At 49.2% G+C, this 24,265-nt stretch overlaps 1 protein-coding gene and 1 pseudogene across 1 annotated transcript; one reads left to right on the top strand and one right to left on the bottom strand.

The window, feature by feature from the left end:
* Positions 1 to 3,663: 3,663 nt before the first annotated feature.
* On the top strand, positions 3,664 to 9,822 carry Amn (amnion associated transmembrane protein). Its single transcript, XM_075947804.1, has 11 exons — positions 3,664 to 3,774; positions 3,853 to 3,897; positions 7,761 to 7,857; positions 7,971 to 8,188; positions 8,321 to 8,458; positions 8,557 to 8,665; positions 8,752 to 8,834; positions 8,943 to 9,090; positions 9,164 to 9,341; positions 9,432 to 9,525; positions 9,610 to 9,822. The coding sequence occupies exons 2-11, from the start codon at positions 3,853 to 3,855 to the stop codon at positions 9,718 to 9,720; spliced, it is 1,221 nt and encodes a 406-aa protein (XP_075803919.1). The 5' UTR covers positions 3,664 to 3,774; the 3' UTR covers positions 9,721 to 9,822.
* An 11,918-nt stretch (positions 9,823 to 21,740) lies between these two features.
* On the bottom strand, positions 21,741 to 23,442 carry LOC142835058 (elongation factor 1-alpha 1 pseudogene; annotated as a pseudogene).
* Between the last annotated feature and the right edge of the window lie 823 nt (positions 23,443 to 24,265).

Raw genomic sequence — 24,265 nt, 5'->3', positions numbered from 1 at the left:
AGGCAACAACTGGCTAAGTGAGGTGGGGAAGCGGGGAGGACAAAGGCTGCCGGCTCCTCATCCTGAAACAAACAGGCCAGTGTCTCAGAACAATACTCCTTGGAGCCCCCTGCCTCCCCACTGTCCTTTCCTACTGCCCACAGATAAAGGAGTATGAGCTGTGCCCTGCCTCCAGAAAGCCTGCCCACACCCCAGCAGGGAGGGGAAACTGGCTCTGGGACCGACTTTTAAGATGGAAGAATGAACAGAGGCTGAGAGTGTTGGCAGCTGCTCCCAGCATTTGAATCTCCACGCCCCCCAAAGCTGTATCTAGCCCAGTCGCAGCAGCAAAGAGCCTGCCCCTTCTAGCTCCTTGTCCACCTTCTAGCCTCCCGTGCCCTTGCCTCGGTGCCTTAGTAGGCTATTTATTTCTGCAGACATCTTTGTCCATCTGTCCCTTACTTACCCCTTCCCTTCATTCAGGAGTCCTGCAACCCTGGGTAGGCCATGAGTTACAATGGCCAAGCACAAAACCAGCTAGATAGAACATTCATTGCAGTTTGAATGAACCAACGGGAAGCCTCATGGTGACTGTACTCCCTAGTGTACTGACTGTCCCTAGTGAGGGAGATGGCTTCCCTGGCATGTGAAGGTTGACTGTGAACATATAGTCTGACACAGGGTGGAGTCAAGCCCAAAGAGCAACTGCCAAGCCCCTGGCTTCTTTCCCTGCAATAGCCCTGCTGTGGATACTCCTACTTTTGGGCTCTGCATTCTCACACTTCCTGTGAAGGTCCTGATCAGTTCACAAATGTGTGTCTCCATGTGCCTGAGTGCCTAGTGGCATGTTTGCAATCAAGGCTTTCTGTAGATACACTGCATGCTAGTCCCAGCCATTCCTCCCTGACCCAGCCTTCCTGTTGCTACCGTTTAGTGCTGCTCCTTACAGGAAACCCCTTTGCCCAGGTGCTCTCACTACCCTTCCCATGTGGTCACCATGCGGCTCTGAGCACCCACATAGCCACTAGAGCTTGTGTCCCATGGGTAAGTCTGGCTCAGCAGTGAGGCAGAGCCCAGTGTGCCACTGCTTCCTCTCCAGTGAGAAATAGAGCTACAGGCACCAAGAATGTGACCCCCGAGTTTTCTTTGTGGATGGTTTTGGCTGGAGGCCAAGAGCAAGCCCCCCCCAACAGTTACTGAGCCAAGTGAGCTGATGCCCCCTTTGAAGGCAACTGGACCAGGGTAAAGGGTTCCCTGGCTAGTTTGGGCCCGACCTGGGTGCGGAAATGAGTGCCCCCTAGTGGATGAAATGCCTTCTGCATGGGAGAAGGAAAAGTGGAGGGTAGGGACCGAACTTTGGAGATGAGGGGATAACTCCAGGGAGGAGGACTCAGGCAAGTCCCAAAGTCTGAGTGGCTCGTCCATCAGCAGCCCTCCCTCTGCCCACCACCTTCCCCGCTCTGCCTCCTCTCACCCACACATCCGGATATCCACCATTCACTGGTGCGCCATTGCCCCAGCATCCGTCCACCTGTTACCAGGACCTCAAACCCAAGCTGATCCCTCCAACACTCCTGCTGTGGCAAAACACCCAACAAAGGCAACCTCAGCAAAGAGCATGTATTTGGGCTCATAGAGCACAGGGCTGGTAAGGCATGGTGGGTGGAATGCGGCAGCCAGTCATACTGGTCGTACTCTGGTATGCTTCTCAGGAAGCAGAGATTATTGCTGCCGCTCAGCTTGCTTCCTTCTGCCTTTGTTTTTAGTCTGGAACCTCAGTCCATGGGATTGTGTTATCCATATTTGACGCGGGTCTTGCTTGCTTCTTCTCTGGAAACACCTTCACGGATACACCCAGAGGCGTTTCCATGGAGACCGGTTAGCCTGACAGTGAAGTCTAACCATCGCACCCTGTTCACGCACACTCCTTTGCCGGTGCTCTCTGCACTTAGCCATTTTGCCCCGCATGGACATGCAGCTGGGCAGGGCTGGATCACAAGGGACAACTCCCAAGTTACATGTGTACCTCTGGACAGGGAGACGCTTCCCAGTAGCTCTCACTGTTCCCATTTGCCAACCCTCCATCCTTTCAGCATCCCCCACGGGACCTGCCTCATCTTCTGTCCATTTCCACCCATTCCCTATTAAATTAAAACTCCACATCTCTCCTCCCCCTCCCGGTTACCTCAACCACCTCTATCCCATCCGAATGTACCTAGCAACATCTTCACCCAGGGCAACAGCTCTTTGGCCCACCCCTCCTTCACAGCCCACCCTCCTCTACCCACCGTCCCCACACAACCTATTCATGTCTGCCTGCGTCTAGGCACACTGCCACCATCCACTGTCCCCTACCCACCCACCCATCAGTCAGCCACCCTCTGCCACTGACCTAGTCAGTCTCTCTCCAGCCACCGCCACCTCCCATTGCTCACAGGCATAATACAGAGCACCGGGAGCCCCATCCATCCGGTACCCACGGAAGCCCTGGCGTAGCCTGCACGACAAAGCCCCCTCATGTTCCACCACCATTTCGTGACTGGCCGTCCTTTTGTTATTTCATTGATCCTTTTCCATCCATTTTCCACCCTGCGCAGTCCGCCCAGCCCATCTTCTACCCACTCACCTCAACCGTCCATCTGTCCAGGAACATCACACTCTGCCCTACCTGCCGGTTCACCTTCAGAACCACGACACATCTTCCCGTCTCCAGCACACACACAACTGCTGCAGACCATGGACTCAGGCCTGGAGAAGACGGGCAAAGATGCCTGAGCCCCCAGGGTTATTGGCCACCTCCATGCCATGTCACAGGGAAATTCCGACCAACGCCCTCTTACTGGGCACTCCGGGCCCTGAGTCCTAAAGTGCGGATGCTGAGATCACCGAGAAGATTCCTCCAAGGAGCCTCAGGAGACAGCTGGGCGGGTCGGAGGTAAATGTGTAACATCTGGGCGCCCCCTGCCCCTCAGCCCCGCCCTGTCACATGGGCCTTCGGAGCAAAGTCCGCACCTGCGACGTGAGAGCCTCGGCGGCAGCAAGATGGGCGCTCTGGGCCAAGTCCTGCTGTGGCTGCAGTTCTGCGGTAGGCCGGGGTCTCCGCCCTGAGGCTGTTTCTCTAGGCCCGAAGGGTCGCGATCTCAGGAGAGGGTGGGAGAAGGAGGTGGCGTTCTCAGCCTGCCTCGATTTCCCCGTCCTCCCGAAGGGTCGCGATCTCAGGAGAGGGTGGGAAAAGGAGGCAGCGTTCTCAGCCTGCCTCGATTTCCCCGTCCTCCGGCGTGGGCTGGTGCCCAGGAGGTGGAGAAACCGCAGTCTTGCCCTGTGCACCTCGAGCTACTCGCGGCTCCTCTGTGCTCAGTAGGAAAAGGGCCGCCGGTCCCGGTTCCCGGACGCCTCTTTGCGCCCAGTGCGGACCCCATCCCAAGAAGTCAACGACGGGTGGACACGGGCGACGTTCCGTAGGAGGGCACGTTTGAGAGGGCTCTGCTGATAGGCTAGGAGTGCACCGGAGAACGCCGCGCAATGGGGTGCTCGTTGTGCTGAAAGACTAGTACCCGGATCAGGGTCACCTCGGGTACCCGATCTGCACCAGGGGTGTGGGCATCGCTGCCGCTCTTGCTTCTCTGGAGGGCCGCCTTCCTAGAGGGAGGCTGACACTCAGCCTTCCTTTCTTTAGCACTGACTCGGGCCGCCTACAAACTTTGGATCCCCAACACCAACTTCGATACTGCGTCCAACTGGAACCAGAACCGGACCCCGTGCGCCGGAGATGCAGTCCAGTTCTCGGCGGACAAGGTTCCTTGATGGGGGCTTGGGGGACACTGGGATGGGGAGGTCTACCAGCTACGCAACTGACGCCGCCTCTTGCTGCAGATGGTGTCGGTCCTGGTGCGAGACAATTATGCCATCTCTGACATGGTAAGGCTCCGGGTCACGGGGGCATGGCTGTCACAGGGTCGCCGAAGGCCCATTCCCAGGACTCTGTCGCCATGGAGCCGCTGGGTGGAGATATTCTCTGGGAGGGGGCATCAGAGAACACGCGGTGTCTCACAGCCCAGCTCTCCCCTAATCCCTGTCTGAAGGCCACGTTAGCAACCAGATAGCCTGGAGGGTTAGAAGCAAGATGCTAATCAGCCTGCGCGTGCTAAGGCTTCAGTGCACCAAAGGTTGACGGCCTCGGCGACCCGTGCTCAGTCTCTGTGGTTGGTTTTGTTTCTCTTTGTTGGTTTTTGTTGTTTTTCAGGAGGTTTTTTTTGTTTGTTTGTTTTGTTTTTCTTGTATATGGGTGTTTTGTCTGGGCACAGCGTGTGTGCAGTGTGCACACAGGCCAGAAGAGGGCGAGGTCAACTTGGAGCGGGAGTTACAGATGTTTGTGAACCACCATGTGGGTGAAATTGAAATTTATGCCCTGGCAATGCTGAAGCATGCATGAGCAGCACGTATATGGGGGTTCTGTTGAATCTGGATTCTGTTCTGTTGAACAATGAGTTGGGTTTCATGTTCTAAGTTGATGAGGTCAACTCACCAGGTCTCTTCCTTGCTGGGAGGAAGAGCAGGCAGTGCTCTTATCTGCTGAGCCATCTGTCCAGCTCTCCTGGGGTTCAAACTTGGGTCCTCCGGAAATACAGCCTTAGCCTCTAAGCCATCAACAACACCAAATCAAATGGAACTAAAAGAAAAACATTTCATGAAATACTTGAATACCCACTTCAATGCCCAAGGGTTTTTTTGTTGTTGTTTGTTTGTTTGTTTTTGTTTTGTATTGCTTTTGGTTTTTTGTTTTATTTGGTTTGGGTTTTCTGGGTTTTGTTTTTTAGTGACAGGATTTCTCTATATAGCCCTGGTTATCCTGAAACTTATTTTGTAGACCAGGCTGGCCTTGGACTCAGCAACTGACTGCTTCTGCCTCCCAGATGCTGGCTGACAAAAACATAATGTTCTGTAGGTCAGGGTCTCAAGTAACCCAAGCAGGCCTTGAATTCACTCTGTTGATGAGACTGACCTGGGACTTCTGATCTTCCCATCATGCCTCCAAGAGGCTGGGATTACAGGTGTGAGCCACCAACCACGGCTCAGTACCCAAGTCCTGCGTTGAATGCACGCTGGGGCTCACAGGTGTGGCAGACCTCGAGAACAATCCCTGTCGGGGCTACAGCGAGGTTGCCCCTACCAGTTTAAAACACCCCCTCTCTGGCCCAGGGGACATGATGTATGTAGAAGTGAGAGCTTTGCAGGCAGCAGCTGCTGAGGGGCGCCTCTATTACCACACGAAAGTTTTAAAACTCTCTGTTTCTGAAAGGACTTCACAGCCATTGTTCCTTTCTCTCCTCTCTCTCCTCTTCAGCATCCCCGGCTCAGGGTGTGACCTGCCTGGGGGTGTCTACTAATGGACAAGGACATGGGTCACTTTGAAGAGGCAGAATGTCACCCCTATTTCTTGGGGGTCCCCTCCAGCTCCCAGTGATATCCTGGCCCTCCCCCTTTACTACTCAACACAGGGGGCTTCCTCATGGTTCTGATGGTCACAGAGAACCTGTATGCACACTCAACAGAACACTAGCATCTGGGATGCTGAGTTCTCCATTCTAGAGCATGGGCTGTGTCTCTTAATATCTCCGCCAGCTTCTTCCTTCTATGAATTTAAGACATGATGATGGCACATGTAATCCCAGCACTCAGGAGGCAGAGGCGGGCAGATCTAGAGTTCAAGTTCAGCCTGGACTACAGAGCAAGTTCCAGGACACCTACAACTACACAGAGAAACCCTGTCTCAAAAAACCAAAACAAACAAAAACAAAAATATTATATTCTACAGTTCCCTTGGTTCTTCTCATAGGAAAAATGGCAGTCATTCCTCCTGTTTTCAGGCCTACTTCTTTTTCTTTTTTTTTTCTTATTGGACATGCTCACTGCTCCTATGGAATTAGGAGCTCTTGTCATGTTGTCTTGTTAATGAAAAGCATGTAATATTTCTCCACTGGATGTCATGTTGGCACCAAGTTGGATGGCAGCACATTATAGAAATTCTATTGCTGACCACATGGTGGCTCCCAACATCTGTAATGAGATCTGGTGTGCTCTTCTGGCCCGCAGGTGTACATGCAGGCAGAATACTGTATACATAATAAATAATAAAGAAAAAAAGAAATTCTATTACTAAAGTTAACAGCTTTTTAAAAAGTTAAATAGGGTGTTGAACCTTTCAGGGTCTTTTTTGTTTGTTTTGTTTTTCAAGACAGGGATTCTCTGTGTTACAGCTCTGACTGTTCTGTAACTCACTTTATAGACCATGCTGGCCTCGAACTCACAGAGGTCCACCTGCCTCTGCCTCCCGAGTGCTGGGATTTAAGGCGTGCGCCACCACTGCCCAGCTCCAAAATCAGGTCTTGAAGCTCTCCCCATTATTTCATGTTTCTGCCTCAGTCTCCCCAGCCCTCGTATATGAATTTGGTACTTAGTCATCCACCGTTCTCCTGGACTTCTTTGCTGGCTTCTGTGGAGCCTAGTCTTGGACACCTGGCTTCTGTGGAGCCTAGTCTTGGATACCTGTCAGTGAACATCCTCAGCTGGATCAGTCCTGATGTTTTTTTGTTTGCTTGGTTTTGGTTTTCGAGACAGGATTTCTCTGTGCTACATTCCTGACTGTCCTGAGACTCCCTTTGTAGACCAGGCTGGCCTTGAACTCACTGAGGTCCGCTTGCCTCTGCCTCCCGAGTGCTGGGATTACAGGTGTGCGCCCCCACCGCCCGGCCTGATGTGTATTTCATCTAGTGCTCGCCCTCTATCTGGGGTGATTTTCCACATTCTCTTCGTACTTCCCTCTTCAGTTCTGTTCATTTTCTGTGGTGTCCTGCTCTTTATGAAAATGCATCCATTCTCGTGTGTGTATGTGTTGCCTCCTATCCGTCTGTCCCCAGCTGTGGGTGGAGCCCCTTGCTTTCAGTGTGTTTTACCCTTGGCGTGGGTGTAGCTGCTCTGTGACCTCATCTCCCCTCTCTGGTACGAGCTTTTGGGCAGGTCTGAAGCTCTGGGAAGACCAGAGACCCCGTCCTGTCCTCTCATGGGGACAAGAGCCTGGGTGGTGGGTGATGACTAATAGAACCTGATGGCCCTGCGTGGAGCAGCTCCCACGGGCCGCCATCCCCTCAAACTCTGGGAGGATGGAGGGATGGATGAGGGTCCTGAGACTCGGGGGACCTGGAAATGATATATTCCCTTCCGCACAGCGTATTTCTAGCATAGACCCGAATTTGAGTGGCGAGGAGGAACCATGCCACGAGGTCTAGGCACTCTTAAGTCCCCTGCCTTCACTGGCATCCCTCTCCCCTCAGTTGAAACCCGTCCCCAGTAGCTATGGGCATTTTAAAGTTTGGCTTCTAGGACCTGGGAGACCTTGTCTTATCCTTTCTCCAGGGTGCTGGATGCTGGCAAGTGCCACCTCCTCTCCCATGGATTCCCAGAGTCTCAGTTGTGTCCTGCCCCTTAGCATCGGACTCCGCCCCCTGGCCTATGTGACCCTCTAGCCTCGGCTCAGATCAGAGCTGGGGGTCCTTTAGGCCTGGCACATGTTGTGCGCGGTGTACAACACCCTTCTCTTTTCTGTCCCTGGTGAGACCCAGCTCTTCCTGTTAGCCTTAGCCAGGTTAAGGTTCCCGGGCCCTGACTCCTTCACCGAGATCCCCGCCAACATCTCAGCTTGGGTTTTCCTGGTGCCAGGGAGGTGTTATTTGGGCGCAGTGCGTACTCGGGCCATGTGCCACCTCAGTCCGCGCCTCCCGCAGCTCCTGCCACTGGACGGGGAGTTCGTCCTGGCCTCGGGGGCCGCATTCAGCGCTACAGGAGTCGGCTCGGACCCGGCCTGTAACTCCGGAGAGAAAGGTGAAGGGGGCGTGTCTCGGGAGCGGACCTCGGGGAGTGGCTAGAGTGGGCGTGCCTTGTAGAGGGCGGGGCGCGGGCTCAGCACCTACCTTGGTTGCTGCCTACACCCACAGGCGCCCCGTTGATCTTCCAAAATCCCGACCGCTTCTCCTGGCTTGACCCACATCTGTGGAGCTCTGCGACCCAGGCGAGCGGCCACTTCTCCGTGGATGCCGAGCGCGTGCCCTGCAGCTACGACGATGTCCTCTTCCCGCGCGACGGATCTTTCCGCGTGGCGCTCGGCCCGGACCCCAACCCTGTGCACGTCCGCAGCGTCTCGGCCGTGGGTCAGGTGAGCAGGCGGGAGGGCTCGGGTTTCATCCCCTGTGCGCAGACCCAAGGAGTCCTACAGCTGCGCGCGTGGCCCCGCGCACTGAGACTCCCTCCTCGCCTTCCTGGCCACCCGTGATGCCGCCACCCACAGACGTTCACTCGCAACGAGGACCTGACGGCTTTCCTGGCGTCCCGTGAGGGGCGCCTGCGCTTCCACGGGCCGGGCATGCTGAGAGTGGGCTCCCAGGCCTGCACCGACGAGTCGGGCTGCGTTTGCGGCAATGACGAGGTGAGTGAGCCTTGGCGGGGGACAGCGCGAGGTCGCTCGGCCGTGGGGCGCGTAGCTGTCCCTCGCTTTCCTGCACTCACTGCCATGCCCCCTCCCAGACCCTGCCGTGGATCTGCGCGTCTCTGCTGCAGCCCCTGGGCGGCCGCTGCCCCCAGGCCACCTGCCGCGACCCGGTACTGCCCCAAGGACAGTGCTGCCACCTCTGCGGTGAGCGCCCCGCCTGCCCTCTAATGCGCTCCCAGCGGGCTCCCTTCTACTGGGGTCCGCGGCGTTGACCTGTACTCCCGTTGCAGGAGCTATCGTGTCGTTGACCCACGACCCCACATTTAACCTGGAGCTGTACCGAACGCGGCTGCTGGACCTCTTCCTGAAGCAGGTAACGAGGCCACACGGAGGGTCCCGGCTACTGGCAGCTGCGCCCCGACTCAACTGCCCTCACCCAGGGTCCAAGGCAGACCCCCTCATCAACCCTCTTCCTTCCCAGCCCCAGTACCAGGGCCTGCAGGTGGCTGTGTCCAAGGTGCTGCGCGAGGCCCACACCGAGATCCAGGTGGTGCTGGTGGAGACGGAACCCCAGACAGGCGCAGCGGGGCGGCTGGGCCACGTGCTCCTACAGGACGCGGTGGCACAAGGTAACCTCATGCCCTTCCGCCCCTCTACTGGCCCAGCTGTCCCGGCGCCGCCGCTGAATTGCTCTCGTTGCAGGCGGCGAGCTCGGCATCCTGTCGGCGACTCTGCGGCAATCGGGCAGGCCGGCGACCGGAGGCTCCACGTTGGATCAGGACCGGTCCGGGGCCTGGCTGGCGAGTGGCTTGGCGGCCGTGGTGCTGCTGGCACTGCTGGGGACAGTAGGGCTGCTGCTGCACCGCAGCGGGAGGCTCAGGTACCCTGGCTCCTCCCGAGGGTGGGTCCCCGGGGTTCCCAGAGGCTGCGCGGGCTGCCCCAGGGGTTCACCTGCGCCTGTATCCCGCAGGTGGACAAGGCATGAACAGGCTGAGCCCGCATCGGCAGGGCTGCCGCTGGGTTTCCGCAATCCGCTTTTCGACGTGATGGTCTTCAAGCAGCAGGTGAGATGGCGGCAAGAAACTATGGGGGCCTTCCCAGGGGCTGGTACTGGGCACCTTGAGCCCCCTGACCCTGTAACCCCGCAGCCACAGCCCTCAGTGGAACATCTCGGATCAGCCCAGAAGGTGGACATCGACACCAACTTCAGCTACTTCGTTAACCCACTCTTTGCCGGGGAGGCAGAGGCAGAGGCCTGACCTTCTCTTGAGAGAGTCTAGGCCTCCAACCTGTGGACTCTTCATCCCCTCCAAGACACGACTTCTCTCTATCAAGACGAAGACAGGCCTACCTTGTCTAATAAAGGGTTGTTTGGGTTTTGGGGTTTTGTTTTGTTTTGTTTTGTTTTAACCTGCTAGCATGGGTAGTTGGTCACATTTCCTACTTCAGTTTACTTGAGTTATGGGGATGTGAACTCAGGTCCTCAGACTTGATCCACAGGTGCTCTTACCCACTCATAGTGTTTTGTTTTGTGTGGGAGCCTCACCCTGTATCCTAGGAAGGCATTAAACTTCAGGGCTCAAGTATCTTCCTGCCTTAGCCTCTAGGATTAGCTGAGGCTTTAGGTGTGGCCACTGATGCTGTCCCAGTCGCTGGCCTGCTCAGAATCGGTCTCATGCCAGAGGAAAGCAGGCGGTGACCTTTAAACGTATCACTGCCTGGTTCGTTCTCACTACCCCCACCCCTATTTTTTGGTCTGTGTGTTGTCGTCTCTGGTTATGGAGGCGAGGAGCAGGGGTTTGCTGTTTGTGGACACACGGGACAGGAAGCTTCAGTTCATCCAGGTTGGCCAGCTCTGGCTTACATAGGAAACAGCAGTTTCAGTTCTTAGTAATTCTGTGGAGAAACACTGTATGTGTGCTAGGCGTGGCGTGCGTGCCGAGAATCCCAGTGCTAACAGTGGAGGCAGGAGGATAGAGAGTTTGAAGACAGCCTGGGCAGCACTGCGAACCTCTGTCTCTAAAAGCAAAAACAAAGAAACTATGCCAAGAGGCGGGGTGGAGGGACCAGAGAAACCGCTCAGTGGGTTAAAGACTTGCCTTGCAAGCGGGGAAGCTGAGATTGAGTTCCAGATTCCACAGGCATGGGGTGCAAGTCTGTAATCTCAGCGCTGGGGAGGTGGCTGCCAGTCTAGTCGTGAGCTCCAGAGGGAAGACACCCAGAGGGTCTCTTCCTCGATGCCTGCATGCGCACACACGCACCTGTGCACACCTAGACATGAATGCACATATGCACACTCCTCTCACAAGAAGGAAGAAAGAAAATTATATTGGTAACACATGCAGGAACTTAGGATGGATTCCAGTCTAGAAGTAGAAAAAAATCCCTTAAAAGCAGCTGGAGAGATGCTCAGAGTTGAAGAGCACCGGCTGCTCTTTCAGAGGCTCTGGTTTGGTTCAGCACCCACATGGCAGCTCACAACCATCTGTAACTCCAGGTGCAGGGGGTGTGGCTTCCTTGAGCACAGCACACAAGTGGCACACATAAGTACATGCAGCAACAAAATCAGTCTTTAAAAAAAAGACCAGGGGCTGGAGGGATGGCCCAGTAGTTAAGAGCACACTGAGTACTCTTTTAGGGGACCTGGGTTCAATTCTCAGCACCCACATAACAGCTCACAGCTGCCTGTAACTCCAAGATCTGACACCCTCACACAGACATACATGTAGGCAAAACACCAATACAAATAAAATAAATTATTAAAAAAACAGAAGTAAAGCCTCATAGATATGAAGTATTTTATAGTTTTTAAAAAAACATTTATTTATTTTTTATGTATACAGTATTCTCAGTATTCTGTCTGTGTTTATGCCTGCAGGACAGAAGAGGGCACCAGATCTCATTACAGATGGTTGTGAGCCACCATGTGGTTGCTGGGAATTGAACTCAGGATCTCTGGAAGAGCAGGCAGTGCTCTTAACCACTGAGCCATCTCTCTAGCCCCATAAAGTTTTCAGAAACACATTTTTTTTTCAGCTGGGTGGTGATGACGCACACCTTTAATCCCAGCAGCACTCAGGAGGCAGAGGCAGGCAAATCTTTGCGAGTTTGAGCCCAGCCTGGTCTACAGAGGGAGTTCCAGGACAGGCTCCATAGCTATACAAGAGAAACTCTGTCTCAAAAAACAAAACAAGACAAAAAAGAAACACATTGGTTTTCTCTTTCTTTTATGACACCTTTTTAATCCCAGCACTCAGGAGGTAGAGGCAGGTGGATGTCTGTGAGTTTGAGGCCAGTTTGTTCTATATAGTGAGTACCAGGACAGCCAGGGCTAACATAGAGAGGCCTTGTCCCAAAAAACAAAAAAGAATTTAGTTTCATCAAATTTGATTTGTTTATGTAAATGGAGCAAACACACACAGACACAAACACACACAGAGACACATACACACACACACACACACACACACAGAGCATATGATTAACCACAAAAACCATTCAAGTTCCACATGGAGGGGAGGCAAATCTGCCCAGCTCTTGGGACACGGGACTCAGGATTTAGGGAACATGGAATTATCTACCCACTGAAGCAAGGACTCCAAGAACAGGCCTAATGTATCGATTTCAAATGTACTGTCCTGTCACAAACAAAGCAGATTTCTGCTCAATTATTTTCATAAATAATTGAGCAATATTTTCATAAAAAGGGAGACTTACCTGTAGTGAACTTAAACTAGAAGACTGAGAACGAAGGCCTCTGCCCTTGTCCACGGCAGCTGCTCCTCTCCGACTGCCAGGCGCTGGGAGCCTAAGGGCTTCCTGTGTTGGCACACAGTGCAGCAGAATGCCTTCTGAAGCCCGGTGTCCCAACACTAAAAAAAAAAAAAAATTAAAACTTAATTTAGAAGAAAAAATTCATAAACAACAAGCCTGGCATGGAGGTACAGAACTGTAATCCTAGAATACAGATGGCTAAGGCAGGAGGATTACCAATTACAGGCAAACATAGGAACATGTCTTTAAAAGGTTACAGGACTAGAGGCAGGTTCAGAGGTTAAGATAATCACTGCTTTTGCAGAGGACCAGGGTTGGGTTCCCAGCACATGGTGGCTCACCATCCCAAACTCCAGTTCCAAGGGATCGGATGCCCTCTTCTGGTCTCCAAGGGCACACACGTGGTGCACATAGATAAAAATAAATCTTAGCAACAACAAAACAACAGTGTTTTATATAAACAGAACGAAGTTTTCATTGATGTTCTGTCTGGACTCATGCAGTTACCACTGTTAGTGTTTGCGCTTCCTTGGCTGCGTGGACCCAGCCGCTCTGAACTCTGAATTGCATGAGACATGTGGAGCCTGGAGTTAAACATTTCTCTCCCACCTACCTTTTCCTGATACCCAGAGGCAGCTTCCCAGATAACTGACTTGGAGGCTTAATATTACTTATAAGTGTTTGGCTGATAGTTCAGGCCTATTACCAACTAGCTTTTATATATTAGTTAACCCATATTCTTATTAACGTCTGTCATATGGCAGTACCTTCATTGGCATGGCGCATTCATGTGCTCCCTCTGTACCAGGCTGGTGACTCCTGACTCCACCATCTCCTTCCCACCATCCTTAGTCTGGTCGCTCCACCTATATACTTCCTGCCTGGCTACTGGCCAATCAGCATTTTATTAAGCCAATTCGAGTGACAAATCTTTACAATACACGAGGATTCTCCCACAGCAGAAGCCAGAGGTGGACCTTGGGTTCCTCTATCACTATCTGTTGTTTTGTTGTTGTTGTTGTTTTAAGACAGGGTCGCTCACTGAATCTAGAGCTCGCCAATTGGGCTAGACTGGCTTGCAGCCAGCCCCATTGACCTTCCCGGCTTTGCCTACTGCTGCTAGGCACACACTACCACATCTGTGACTTTATTTTCTGAGGTTTTGTTTTTATTACGTCTGCGTTTGTGTGCGTGTGAATGTGTGCGTGTGTAGAATATGTGTATGGGTGACCACAGAAGTCAGAGCACACACATGTTGCATTCCTTGGGACTGGAGTTACAGGCAGCTGTGATCTGTCATGTGGGTACTGGGACCCAAACACTGGTCCTTTGCAAGAAAGAGCAAGTGTTCCTGCCCGTCGGACCAGCTCGCCACCTCAGGTCCTCTCATGCTTCGGGGGCAAATCCTATCAGAGTTCTGAATTTTGTTGTTTTCCTGAGGCAAAGTCTCACTATTTAGTCCTGACTGGCCTGTAACTTGCTATGTAAGCCTGGCTAATCTCAAACACACAGAGCTCATCCTGCCTCTGTCTCTCATGTGTGTGAATGCCCACATGGGCATATGTGCGGCATGTGTGTGCTTGGTGTCTGTGGGTGCCGGAAGAGGGGGTTTGATTTTCTGAACTAGAGTTGCGGGTACATCTGATACGGGTCCTGGGAACTGAAATCTGGACTCCGCAAGGTCAGCAAGCAGTCTTGACCCTGAGCTATTGGTTCAACTCCTATTCATTCATCTTGAAAGTTATTAGAACTCTGTTCTGAGAGTATTTATGAAGGTCCCAGAACCCTACAGCCAGCATTTCAGAACTGTGGGTGACAAGCTACTTAGGACAAGCATGGTTAGAAATTTGGAATTTCGACCAAGAGAATTGGTCTTGATGACATTTTTAATCAGTGGGCCTGGGGCATCACATGGGGACAGTTTGGCAGTGTCCATCAGTAACAGCTATGAGACTTAAGGAGCCTTTGGATGGCATTTCCTGGGTGAGCAACACCCACAGCCAGCTACTCAGTCAGCTGCTGAAGGCGGGCGACATATCAGGGTGGGGTGTCTCCTGGCCCCAAATGTAAAATCAGAGTCTAAAAGAATTACTGAGTCCCTCTGAAAGTGACCTGAGTCCAGCTCTCTCTGCCTACACTAGACGTATAGAGTATCCTGATAGAGCCAGGCCCTGCAGTGCCCAGGAGTCGGCTGGCTTGTTCCAAAGCTTTAAGCAAAGGGAAGGTTTTAAAAACGAAGCTGGAAGGCTTCCCAAGGGTGGGGCCAGGCTGGAGCTGAAGTCATCACTGGACAAATGTCCTTGAAGATGTGGGTGGTGGAGGCTCTGTTCTGAGGTTCCATGATGTTCCTGGCCAGTGCACAGCACACACATGGGGCCTACCCCTTTGTAACTCTTATTCTGATTTTTATTGTGGTTTTTGTTCCCAAGCAAGACTCCACCTTGCTTTTTACAATTGTCATATGGCTAGAGCTGTAAGGCCAACCCCACCCTTCCCCAAGGGCAGTTTTGAGGTGGGCACTTGGGGAATAGTACATTCACTAGGCAAAGATATGTTACATCTGTTTATGCTGCAGAATATTACTTGAACTGTGTAAAGGTGTGTTACATTTGTTTATGCTGCGTTTGTTTACTTAGCTAAAGATGTGTTGCATCTGTTCACCTTGCCTGCCTAAGGCGCCTGATTGGTCTAATAAAGAGTGCAATGGCCAATAGCTAGGCAGCAAAGAGGATAGGTGGGGGGGGGGAGAGAGAGAGAGAGAGAGAGAGAGAGAGAGAGGAGAATGGAGGAGAAAAAGGGACATGCCCAGGGCCAGGCAGCTGCCAGTCACACATAAAGACAGCAGGAATGGGCTGGAGAGATGGCTCAGCGGTTAAGAGCACTGACTGCTCTTCCAGAGGACCTGAGTTCAATCCCCAGTACCCACATGGTGGCTCACAACCATCTGTAATGGGGTTTGGTGCCCTCTTCTGGCCTGCAGGCATACACACAGACAGAATATTGTATACATAATAAATAAATAAATAAACAAATAAATATTAAAAAAAGAAAAAAAAGATAAAGCCCAGACACTGGGGAGCCAGAGCTGGAGCAGGTACAGGGCAGGCCATAGCATGTGTGGGCACAGATGTCAGGACTCCTGACTGGACGTGTAGCTTGGGCAGTCAGCCACCGTTTTCCTCACAGCGTCAGAGGCTTCTGATCTGCCACCATCCCCATCACAGCCTGGTCACACGGGGATTAGGTTAGCTATGTGGATTTCATGGACGTGAGATGCCTGTGTCACACTGGCACGCTTGTGGCTGTGGCTCATTTCCAATGCTCTCACTATCCTCCTAAGATCACTAGTGTTTTGAAAAGCGGCTCCCACAGTGCTTTTCAGACCAGAGAACCCAGCTTATGGTCATTCCTTTCTCATCCCTCAGGTCTACCTTACACAGATGTCAGGACTGGCTCACCCCACCCAGCACAGCTGTTCCCTGTGTTCCTGAGCTCTGCTCCTTCAGCCACCAGCTCTGAAGGACCCTCTGAGTCTTAAGCATCCCACTACCTAAGCCCCCTAGGCACGCTGGAGGACTGCTCTGGGCTCCCCAGGAGGTTGTAGCTGAGGGAATCATGTGAACCCTCGTGGGTAAAACTGTGAGGGCTGATGGTTAAAACCACATTGCTTCTTGACTGCTGCCCAAGGCCCCTGGGTGTAACATGAATAATAAAAGCCCAGAGACATAAACTAGGGTTTAACCCGAAAACCAGAAAAGCAAGGCAGCCACGCCACTAGAGAAGTCTTACCTTGGGCTGGAGAGATGGCTCAGCGGTTAAGAGCATTGCCTGCTCTTCCACAGGTCCTGAGTTCAATTCCCAGCAACCACATGGTGGCTCACAACCATCTGTAATGAGGTCTGGTGCCCTCTTCTGGCCTGCAGGCATACATGTAGAGAAGTCTTACCTCTACCAAGGTTGGACGATCATAAACTAAGCCAACTAACCCTCTCTCTCCTCCCATTTTATATTCCCTCTAGTGCTGGGATTTAAGGTGTGAGCCACCACCACCACCTGGATTTATTTCTGCATTCTGCATTGATCTTGTATAGTTCAGGGTGGCCTTGAACTCGCAGAGATCCGTTTGTCTCTGTTTCCTGGGATTAAAGGTGTGTGTCACCAGTGCCTGACCAACTGACCTTTAGTGGCTTTAGCTTTGCCTCTGGTCTTCAGGCAAGATTTATTTAATAAAATACAAATAATATACCACTATAGTTCTCCTTTTTTGTCTAAAATAAAAAGAAGGCTATAAATAATATAAGAAAAACAATATGCAATAAGTCCAATTGCTATGTACAATATACACAGGCAATAAATATATCAACAATGTCTAATCCATTTGCATTTGACAAATTCAGAGAAAACACTCCATATCTATCCTATCTTGATGAGTCCAAAGTCTTGTACCAATTTATTTCCTATCATAACTTGCTTTCTGCGTCTGGTAAACAAAGAAAACTCTAACAATCTAGTCTTCAACTCCCTCAGAGACCCAAAAAAGAAATAATATTAACTGAGTAGGCAGGAAGTGCAAGCAAGCAACTTCCAAAAAATGTGAGAAATGACAGAAACAGCTGGCTGCCTGGACAGTCACCCAAGGTTCCTTCTTAGCCTACAGGCCTAGCATATCCAACAGACTTTTCTGTGAAGCAGGATATTCTGAAGGGCTGTCCTTCCTTGTCTTGACAATATTTGGCAGTCACTCTCTTTTGGGTCCTGCTTGTCCAATTAGGATAGCATACTGTCAGCAGTTGAGACAAGGGCATTTTCTTGTCCAGTGGCTTTTGTCACAAAGAAAGTAAACTCCATGTGAAGTTTCTTCGATGCCCAGTATCTTCTCTGAAGTAGATTGGTGCTGCCAGGAGCAGACAAGTCTCATTATCATAAAAAAGAAGAACCTAGGTTATTAAAACATCTTAAATGCCATATTCTGTAGATCTTCGAAGTGTTTGTCTATCTAAAATGTATCTTTGTTTGACCTTGAAAACATACCTAATGTGACTACAAGTTTGATTATACGAGGTGATTAACTACTAGCCTACATTTCCTTATTATCCTAAATGGTTGGTATAATGATCTGTCCTGTCCCTTTAAGAGACAAACCCTGCCCACTCCCCCCTTTTTCTGAGACAAGCAGATCTTCCTTCTGCTTCCAGTCTGTGCTCTTTCTGCCCTGTCCCTCTTTGGAAGAGGTGGCTCCTCTCCTCTCCTTCCTCCTCTCCCTCCCTCCCTCTCCCTTCCCTTTCCTCCCATAACACACTGTATAAACTATACCCAAACCCTCTCTCCACATCCATTCCTGTCTCACACCCATCATTCATGGCTCCTCCTGGCCAATGACCTGCCCATGTCTCTGACCTGACACCTCCCACCCACTTGGGACCTACAGAGGCCTCAGGTGGGTGGGATCTGGCTGCCCCTCGTGGCCACAGCTGCCCCTCAGGGGTCTGTGCCATTTTATATAAACCATAACAGTTGTTTGTAGTAATAAGAGCGGCGGCGGGGGCTGCGTCCCCAACACCCCAGCCGCCTGCTTGGCTAGCTTTTGCCCCGAAATAACAACACACAAACTGTATTCATTTAATCACTGCTTGGCCCATTTCTATCTAGGCTAATTCTCACATATTAATTTAGCCCATTTCTAATCATCTGTGTAGCGCCCCTAGGTGCGCTTACCGGGAAGATTCCAGCCTCTGTCCATCCTGGGTCGGAGCTTCATAGCGTGCGTCTGCCTGGGAGCTGGGAGCATGGCGTCTCTCTCTGAGGCGTCTGCTCCCGAGAGGAGAGCTGTCAAGTCTGACCTCTTGCCTGAATAAGCATTGCCATTTCAATTGCGGTCCACTCTCAAGTACTGCAGAGCTCAGCTGGAGCCAGTCCGAGGGGGTTGCTCTGTTTGTCGTGGCCCAAGATCTTAGCATCTCTTTAACAAAAGAGGCTTGCATCCCAAAAGTCATGACAGCCTGTTTAATTTCCTTGAGGTCATTCATACGGACAGGCTCCCATGTATCCTCCTTGATGACCCTAGGGTTTCTGGAACCAATCATCTTCTCTGTTGTTATTACTGGAAAGGCAGGTAGAGCTGTAGGTAGAGCTTTGTGGAAATTGTCCTGGAGAGATTTACCCACAGATGTAGTTAAAATTTGCCTTTCTACCCTTTGCTCTTCTTCATCAGAATTTAGAAATTCCTCAATCTTTTCAATTCTATTCACCATTGCCTTCTGCAATGTCTGAATCTCCTGTCCAGAATTATGTTCCAAAGCCTTCATTGAGGATTCTGAAGTATGTTTCATAATAAATTAATATGTGAGAATTAGCCTAGATAGAAATGGGCCAAGCAGTGATTAAATGAATACAGTTTGTGTGTTGTTATTTCGGGGCAAAAGCTAGCCGAGCAGGCGGCTGGGGTGTTGGGGACGCAGCCCTGCCGCCGCCCTTATTACTACAGTTGGTAATACTAATTTTCAAGGACTACAAATTTTCATTACCTTGTTCAATAAGGTATAGAGGTACAATACTTGGCACAAGAGTAGAAATGTATGTACAGTATAGCTTAACAAAATTAATCTCGATATACAAAATCTGTATACAATATACAAAAGTCCAATCCAATGCAAAATATTTAAAACTAGTAGTTGTTTTTTAAAAGTACAGTCAAGGCCGGGCGGTGGTGGCGCATGCCTTTAATCCCAGCACTCGGGAGGCAGAGACAGGCGGATCTCTGGGACTTCGAGGCCAGCCTGGTCTACAAGAGCTAGTTCCAGGACAGGCTCCAAAGCCACAGAGAAACCCTGTCTCGAAAAACCAAAAGAAAAAAAAAAGTACAGTCAATAGTCTGGCAGTGGTGCAGGCCTTTAATTCCAGCACTTGGGAGGCAGAGGCAGGTAGATCTCTGTGAGTTCAAGGCCAGTCTGGTCTACAGAGCTAGTTTCAGGACAGCTAGGGCTACCTACACAGAGAAACCCTGTCTCAAAAAACAAAACATAAAAAGGAGATTGAATAATCTACCTTTTTTCTTATATCTATATCATCTCTTTTTTCCTGTGGTGAACCCATAAGACTATACAGTAAATGTACAGCTGACAGATCTATCAGAAGTATATATGGGAAGTATATATGTACACATCCACACGGAGAATGTGTCTCAGCAGAGCTGTGGGAACACTTGTCTTCTGGAAAAGTCACTATTAAATCTGTTAAAACCATGATTCGCACTTCAAAATGGAATTCATTCCCAAAAATACCTCAGCAGTGTAACTTCTGCTGGGGCAACAAAATGACCTTTCCATTCCCCCACACTATGACGTCTTAGAGAAATGACATTCACTCTTTGTTCTAACAGTCAAATTTACATAGGGACTATCCCACAGAATTACCTGCTAATTGAACAGGTAGGAATTTCAAATGGATAGGAAGACACCACCATTACCAGACAGACGGGTCTGGGTGGGGGTAAAGTCCAGGTTCTGACATTTAGTAACCTTATCTAATGGTTTGGAATGTCAGGTATTTCCCCTCAGATACTGGCTCTTTCCTGGGTGGTGTCACCTGTTCTAGAGTGCTGCTTTGTCAGGCTATACCTGCCCTTTTTGTGATTTTGATATGCATGTTATCATGCCTATGGAATTTCCAAACCATGCCTATAAAAACTAAAAACCTGATGGAGATCACCCCTTTTTTCTTCTCGTTTCTTCTTTGCTCCAAGAAATAAAGAACATGTAGAGATGAGGAACATGAGTTGATTTATTTTCTGTTTGCTCTGAGAACCAATTGTTCAGGTTTTAGCTTGCCATGCCATAACAAATCTTACCTAGACCCTGAAGGGGTACTGAGGCTGGCACTCAAGGCCCCTGATATTTTTGTAATGGATTAAGTAAAAATGCTAGAAATCCCCGAAGGGCTCAGCGGCAGAAATGCTGCAGGTCCCCAAGTGGCAGCAGTGGGCAGCGGGTCCTGAGAGCAGCCAGTTCCAGGCAGAGATGGCGTAGTTCCCAAGTGACTGTAGTGAGCCACGCAGGGTCCCATGAGGAGAGACAGACAAATAGGTGCACCATGAGACTATGCCACAGGTTTCCTGGGCAGGGAGTCATGCAATGGGCAAGAGATGGACAGATAGGCACACCATGCAGAGTGAGGATGGACATTTATTTAGTGGGTTATGGATGGAAAAGGGGGAAAGGGGAGAAAAGGAGAGAGAAAGAGAGAGAGAGAAGAGAGAGAGAGAAACAGAAAGGAAGAAGGGGAGAACTGTGGAGATACAGAAGCTGCCTTTTCGAGAGGGAGATGGAAAAGGAAGAGAATCAGGCTGCAAGCAGGAAGGAAGATCTTCCTGCCTCAGCAGACAGGGGAAGGAGTGAGCAGGGCTCATCTCTTAAAGGGACAGAACAGATCATTACAATTTTTCTTTTCAAAACAACAACCTTGAATCTAATTTCCTTTGTTTAGCTTTTTTTCCTGACCATTTCCAATAATAATTTGTAACTAACCCCCTAAACAATAATAAATATCCATTCTCCAATGAACAACAAAAAACCACCCACCCCACCTCTTGGAAACGTGGGCATCATATTCTTAAATTTACATCGTGCTGCCTAGGGGTGACTGTATCTTTAGGAGATCCTGAAAAAAAATTGGGCTAATTGTCAAGTCCTGGGAGAGGTAGCTTTATAATTTGTTGTCCAGCCTCTGTGTAATAGGAAAGTGTGGACTTGTCTCAAGTCCTGGCTAGTGTATTAGGCTGGATCATCTCAGCTAGCCACTTTGAATTTATTCTGAGAAGTTGGTAGTCCAAAACTGATCTTTAGGTGGTGTTTTTCAGTTTAGTGGTATCATTATAGTCCTGGAGAAGTAATCTTTGTGGGGCCCTATCCTCCTTATGGAGACTTCAAATGTCGCTGTTAGGTGTGCTCATGGTTCACTGCAGAAAACTGATAGAGATTCAAACCTGAAATCATGTACAGGAAGGTAGATCAAATCTTTTTTTCTAGAATTAGTTAGTTCTCTATATGACCATCAATATCAAGACAAAAAGTTTAATATATTTATATATATTTATCTTATAAATCCTTAACCTTAAGCTGTCAAATGGTCAATATAAAACCAAAAGATTATGAGATTAGTCAAAATAAAATAGTCCTTAAATTTTTGTTTTTCTTCTATTCCATATCATGGTTTTCTGACATGAGACAGAGATTTTTAATTTCACCTTAATAAACATGCTTGGGTTTAGAGGAGGAGAGCCACACTCCAACTCCAAAGCCAACTTTAATCTTTAATTCAACTGGGACTACAAAAAGATCATTAGCATCATATGTCTGTAGAGAACAGCAGAAACAAACATTTGGGAAAATTTATGATATTTTACCTTGATGGAAATGTGATTTACCAATAGGCCAATTTACTCTTTTTCTTGAGACATTTTTTGGATGATTTGTTCCTTTTATTCAGAAGTCTCATTTGTCTAGCGGTCTTTTTTTTTTCTCCTTATTAAACTTGTTTTAATGGGTCTCAAATTTCTGTGACAGATTTTTGGTCAAGTTGTTTCCATTAAAAAGTACTGATTTTGAAAACTAATAACTTAAAACTGCCACACACACAAAAAAAAAATGGCCCACAAAGCATTCTCCTTTCCTTCTGAAGGTTTTACGATGCATTGTTATCATCAAACAGTCTTTTACTATTAAACTTAAATGGCCAATTGAGACAAACAGTTCTGAGACCGTTCTTCCAGCACTGATTAAGACTGGGGTGGCAGGTGTTAGGGATAATATTCATTTAGCCTTCTGAGCTTTCTGAGCAGACTTGGTGACCTTGCCAGCTCCAGCAGCCTTCTTATCCACAGCTTTGATGACACCCACAGCAACTGTCTGCCTCATGTCACGAACAGCAAAACGACCCAGTGGAGGATAGTCAGAGAAGCTCTCAACACACATGGGCTTGCCAGGAACCATATCAAGAATGGCTGCATCACCAGATTTCAAGAATTTAGGGCCATCTTCCAGCTTCTTGCCAGAACGACTGCAATCAATCTTTTCTTTAAGCTCAGCAAACTTGCATGCTATGTGAGCTGTGTGACAGTCTAGTACAGGAGCACAGCCAGCACTAATGGGGCCTGGGTGGTTCAGGATAATCACCTGAGCAGTGAAGCCAGCAGCTTCCATTGGTGGGTCATTTTTGCTGTCACCAGCAACGTTACCACGTCTAACATCCTTGACAGACACGTTCTTCACGTTGAAGCCCACGTTGTCCCCAGGAAGAGCTTCACTCAGAGCTTCACGGTGCATTTCAACAGACTTTACTTCTGTTGTCACATTGACTGGAGCAAAGGTTTTAAAACACCGGTCTCCACTCGGCCCACAGGGACAGTCCCAATGCCACCAATTTTATAGACATCCTGGAGGGGCAGTCGCAGAGGCTTGTCAGTTGGATGAGTTGGTGGCAGGATACAATCCAAAGCTTCCAACAGGGTGGTCCACTGGCACTACCATCTTGGCGAGTGACTTTCCATCCCTTGAACCAAGGCATATTAACACTTGGCTCCAGCATGTTGTCACCATTCCAACCAGAAATTGGCACAAATGCTACTGTGTCAGGGTTGTAGCCAATTTTCTTAATGTAGGTGCTGACTTCCTTAACAATTTCCTCCTATCTCTTCTGGCTGTAGGGTGGCTCGGTGGAATCCATTTTGTTGACACCTACAATTATCTGTTTCACACCCAGGGTGTAAGCCAGAAGTGCATGCCCACGGGTCTGCCCATTCTTGGAAATACCAGCTTCGAATTCACCAACACCAGCAGCAACAATCAGGATAGCACAGTCAGCCTGTGATGTGCCTGTAATCATGTTTTTGATGAAGTCTCTGTGTCCTGGGGCATCAATGATAGTCACATAGTACTTGCTGGTCTCAAACTTCCACAGGGAGATGTCAATAGTGATACCACGCTCACGCTCAGCTTTCAGTTTGTCCAAGACCCAGGCATACTTGAAGGAGCCTTTTCCCATCTTGGCAGCCTCCTTCTCAAACTTCTCGATGGTTCGTTTGTCGATTCCACCACACTTGTAGATCAGGTGGCCGGTTGTAGTGGACTTGCCGGAATCGACATGTCCAATGATGCCAATGTTGATGTGAGTCTTTTCCTTTCCCATTTTGGCTTTGAATTAGCGGTGGTTTTCACAACAATAACTGGAGCCCCTACAGTGTATATTGATGCAAATAAATCAGGAAACACAGGTTACAAATAAAAAAAATTTAAGTAAAGTGGAACAAAGCCCTTATGATTCTGTCCAAAATTCAGAATTATATGCTATTCTCATGGTACTAAGGGATTAAAGAACCTCTCAACATAGTTTCTAATTTGCAATATGCAGAAAGAATTGTTTCACATATTAAATCACTGAATTTATACCAGATGATACAAAATTGACTTTGTTATTTATTATTGGTGTGTCCTGTATAATGTGGGAGAAGAATCCAATTAGCTCTCTTTATAAGTCGAATTCTCTCACTTTTGGGATAGTTGTTGCTAATCTCTCCCAAAAAATTACTACAAGCTCTTTGCCAGGATTCACTTTCTTCCCATAATTTGTTAATGTCATCATTAGTAAAAGGTACTATAAATTCTGCTGGATCTATTCCTGCTAATTTACAAAGTCTCAATTTTCCTTTCATAATCAACTCAGAGACTTTTCCCATATAAGTTTTTAGTTTTTTTTTTTTACCAGTTCTTATGGTAAAAAGATCCATTCTAAGATAATATTTTCCTTCTGCATTAAAATTTCTGTAGGGGAATATTTGGAGGGTAATATGACCAGAATGCAGTTAAGATTCAGATTTACACAATCCACATGTGCCTTCTGTAATTTCTCTTCAAAGCAATTCTCTCTCAGTTTCAGCTAATAATTCCCTGGGACTATTTAAGTCTTTGTCACCTAAAGTTTTGTTTAAATTAACTAGTTCATCAGATTTTTATGTGGACCACAGTTGGGAAATATCTC

This window comes from Microtus pennsylvanicus, chromosome 14 (assembly GCF_037038515.1).
Source record: "Microtus pennsylvanicus isolate mMicPen1 chromosome 14, mMicPen1.hap1, whole genome shotgun sequence".
NCBI classification, from domain to species: domain Eukaryota; kingdom Metazoa; phylum Chordata; class Mammalia; order Rodentia; family Cricetidae; genus Microtus; species Microtus pennsylvanicus.
The sequence above is the reverse complement of the archived record's forward strand: the minus strand, read 5'-3'. Positions and strand labels throughout refer to the sequence as shown.